The sequence below is a fragment of the Octodon degus genome, unplaced genomic scaffold (genome assembly GCF_000260255.1).
Source record: "Octodon degus isolate 3935 unplaced genomic scaffold, OctDeg1.0 scaffold00079, whole genome shotgun sequence".
Lineage (NCBI taxonomy): Eukaryota > Metazoa > Chordata > Mammalia > Rodentia > Octodontidae > Octodon > Octodon degus.
The window spans coordinates 3,096,573-3,100,191 of record NW_004524655.1 but is presented as its reverse complement, the minus strand read 5'-3'; the positions used below and the strand labels follow the sequence as shown (position 1 = coordinate 3,100,191).

The 3,619-nt window shown below is 45.0% G+C and overlaps 1 protein-coding gene across 2 annotated transcripts in view; it reads left to right on the top strand.

The window, feature by feature from the left end:
• The window catches only part of Fbxo21 (F-box protein 21), a 39,227-nt gene that overhangs the window by 433 nt on the left and 35,175 nt on the right, over positions 1 to 3,619 (top strand). For both annotated transcript variants that reach the window (XM_004636225.2, XM_004636226.3), the window contains exons 2-3: positions 566 to 701; positions 2,603 to 2,697. In XM_004636225.2, coding sequence (XP_004636282.1) covers positions 566 to 701; positions 2,603 to 2,697 — 231 coding nt within the window. The remainder of the gene's footprint in view (positions 1 to 565; positions 702 to 2,602; positions 2,698 to 3,619) is intronic.

The following is a 3,619-nucleotide window of genomic DNA, read 5'->3' as shown; positions in this document are numbered from 1 at the left end:
GCGCGCTTCTTTTGTGCCCGACGCCGAGCTGAGTGTTTACACCGAGCCGATGATGCGGGCACCCAGCGGGCGCTGCATCCCCGGGCGGCGGGCTGTGCACGGCACAGATTTCGGCGTCCCGCCCCGCGTCGGAGCCGGCCCTGCAGCCTCCCCGTGTGATGACCTTGTGGGGAGGTGGCCACTTCTCTTTCCGAAACCCCATTTCGACTTTGAACACGGCTGACCATTAGACCTACCTTTTTAGCGTTGTCGGGAGAGGAGATGATGGAAAAGGAACACGCACACAGGGCCCAGCTTTTAGGAGGCGGGCCATCGATGTGAACTGTCATTGTCACCCTTATTATTTTTGTTGCTACCACTGTCCTCATTTTGGAGATGAGGAAATGGGGATACAGCTTTCATGGGCACACCAAGGTCACATCATTTGAGCGCGTTCATTGCCCGGTGAAGATCTGAACCAGGTCCGCGGCCGGGGCCCGCTCCCACCAGCCCATAATGCCGGCTCTGTTTGCCAAGGCCGCCTTTGAGTCTCTGCGAAGCTAAGGGAGTGTTTCTCTCCTTGTAGGTGGCCTTCCCTTATGAAACACTACAGCCCCACCGACTACGTCAATTGGTTGGAGGAATATAAAGTTCGGCAAAAAGCTGGGTTAGAAGCCCGGAAGATTGTAGCCTCGTTCTCAAAGAGGTTCTTTTCAGAGCACGTAAGGATCTGTTGATGTCGCTAGAAACCGTTCGCCCACTGGTGGTGTGTGCGCCCGGGCCCATCAGCATTAGCTCATCCGGCTCTTGTTGATACCTTCCCTTTTCAATTGCACGAACAATCCCTTACTTCCATGGCCGCGCGTCATTGTGTCCCTTCCCTCCCATCCCACAACACGAAGCCATTTGTCCCTGCCAGCTTTACTTTTCTAAAGCCCGAGAGAGAATGGGGGTGGAGGGAGTAGGGAGGGACCAGTACAATGTAGGGGGAATCCGGATCAGCATTATTTCTCTGCAAGTAGGTTAAATGTGTTGTTTGGGTTTTTTGTTTGTTTGTTTTTTGGTGGGGTTTTTTTTGTTTTGTTTTGTTTCATTTTTTTCAACCTCCATAGGATTTGAGTCATCAGTGATTGAACACTATAAATTTTTCCCAGTTGTTTTTCCAGAAGGGTTGATGACATTAAAATGATTTTTCTCTCTAGCTTTGCAGGTCTACCCCATAGTGAACTCCATTATTTGTTAAGGTAACAGAGGATTAAAAGCTACCTGTAAACCAGAATTATTCCTCCAGTCAAATCTTTTTGCATTCCTTAGCCCTGAAAAGTTTTTTTGTTTTTTTTTTTTTCCCCCCTGAAATGCATGTTTTTTGGTCCCCTACCCCCAAATGTCTCTTGTAAATTTCTGTATCCATTCCAGATTTTTAACTTTTTGGAACTTTAGAAAATAGTCCATTTGACTCTTAACTGACCACAGTATTAGATTTTTATTTCTGACTGGTGGTCTACAAACAGAGCTGATGAAATATTTTTTAAGTACTGTGGTGTACTGAAGATTAGTTACTGGAGATTACTTGTGATTTTTCTAATTTAATTCCTCAGTGGAGATGATACATATGAAATGTTTTCAGCATATTTCAAGTTTTGAAAGGGAAAATTTGAACTTTGGACAAGTTTGAACTTAATTCCCCGTGGGGAATAAAAATCAACATTCCCTAAGTAGAATTTATTTCTGTAAATGTTTCTTAATGTTAGCATGAATAGTATTTGTATGCCATTTTGGAGACAGTGTGCTCTAGTTAATCCACAGTCCCAAGTGGTAAATCCAGGTGTAAATGTGTTTTCACGTGCGGGTCTTACTGGCACGAGGACTGTTTGGTGCGGTTGGTCATGGGCTACTAGTTTGCAATCTCTACTTCTAGTCCAACTGGTTCTGTATGCATTTTTTAACAGTCTGTGCCTTGTCCAGTAGTGATGGATTGTTGCACCCCTCACCTCCAGCTCCCTCCTTCCCTGTACCACTACTTAATTAGGAGTATGTCAGGGACTTTGAACACAGCAGGAGCATACTTACGGAGGATCAGTGGGTGGGTGATCGCTTTGGCACAGGACCCTTGTGTCCCTGTGCTCAGGGAATGCTCATGGGTTGACCTCAGACATCTGGGCTACTTGCAAAAAGAAGAGTGGGTGGCGAAGTCAAAGCATTTGTAGCCAAGAGGGTCTTAAAGCTCACTGCACTATTGTCTCAACGTCCAGAGGAGAAAACATAGCCAGCAAGTTAAAGGCGTAACTACCACACACCAGGCCCTCTGTTCAGAGTGGTGTATGATGCAAATAAACGATGTAAAATGGCGGCTCCGAGTTAGATTTTATAGTTCTAGCCCTTGTGTGGGAACTGCTTTTTCTCACAGAACACTGAATTAGCAGTTTCAGAAATTTCTGCATGAAAATATAATTAATTTAAAGTAATACGATTTTAACAAATAATTGTTACTTTCTACCCCTGGCGCAAGTAGTGTGACCGTGCAGAATAGTTGTTACCACCTTCCATGGACTCAGATTGGTGGATGAGCGACCGCTACTTCATACTCATGACTGAGGCCTTCTTTCGTATGTCTTCTTCGTAGGTTCCTTGTAACGGCTTCAGTGACATTGAAAATCTTGAGGGACCAGAGATATTTTTTGAGGATGAACTAGTATGCATCCTAAACATGGAAGGAAGGTAAGCTGCAGCTTTCAGGGTTGTTGCTTTAAAGAGTAATAAACCCAGAATAAACTGCTGTAGTTGGTTTGTGACGGGACCCTGATAGTGAATGTGTTTCCAGATATTTCATGTCTTGCCATAGATCATTTTAAAAGTTCTGTGTGTATGAGGTTAAGACACCGAGAGAATTGATACCCGGTCTGCTGTCTTTATCCGTGGGTTCTGCATCCCTGGGTTCAGCTAATCCTGGATCAGAAATAATGTGGAAAAACAACATGTCTGCTGCGCATGTGCAGACATTGCGTTCCTGTCATTGCTCCTTCAGTGATGTCAGTTACTTGCGTGGCATCTGCATTAAGGCAGGCACCATAAGTAATCCAGAGATGGCTAAAAGTAGGCAGGAGGCTGTGTCTAGGTCATGCAAATACTGCTGTGTTTTACTTGTGGCGCTTGAGCATCTTGGATTTGCACAGTGCGGGGAGGTAGAACTAGTCCCCTCAGGGATACAGAGGAACCACTGCATAGAGAAAGAGAAATCCTTTGGGGAGAAGAGGAACTCATCTTTAGCCACCTAGAGCGCAAGTGCTGTACTCCGGGTGCTTGGATCTGGTAGGAAAGCTTTCGGTATTAGACATTTTCTTTCCTTTCTAAGCACCTTTCCACCTACCACTACCAAAGGTACCTGTCATGATTTGTATCCTTTAAAAAAAAAAAAAGTAATTTCTTAGACATGTCAATTGAATGGATTGTTTATTTATTTACAATTCTTGAATTGTAGGAAGAAATAACCTTGCCTTGTTCTTGAACATTGTAGCTACGTGACTAGGCCTCCTTTATCTCCCAGTTGGTAGACTGTTGCTAAACTGCTTTCCTGATTGAGTCCCCCCAGGCCTAGTCCCGCTCACCTGGAATCCCAGCCCTCTGGGAGGCTGTGGCAGTC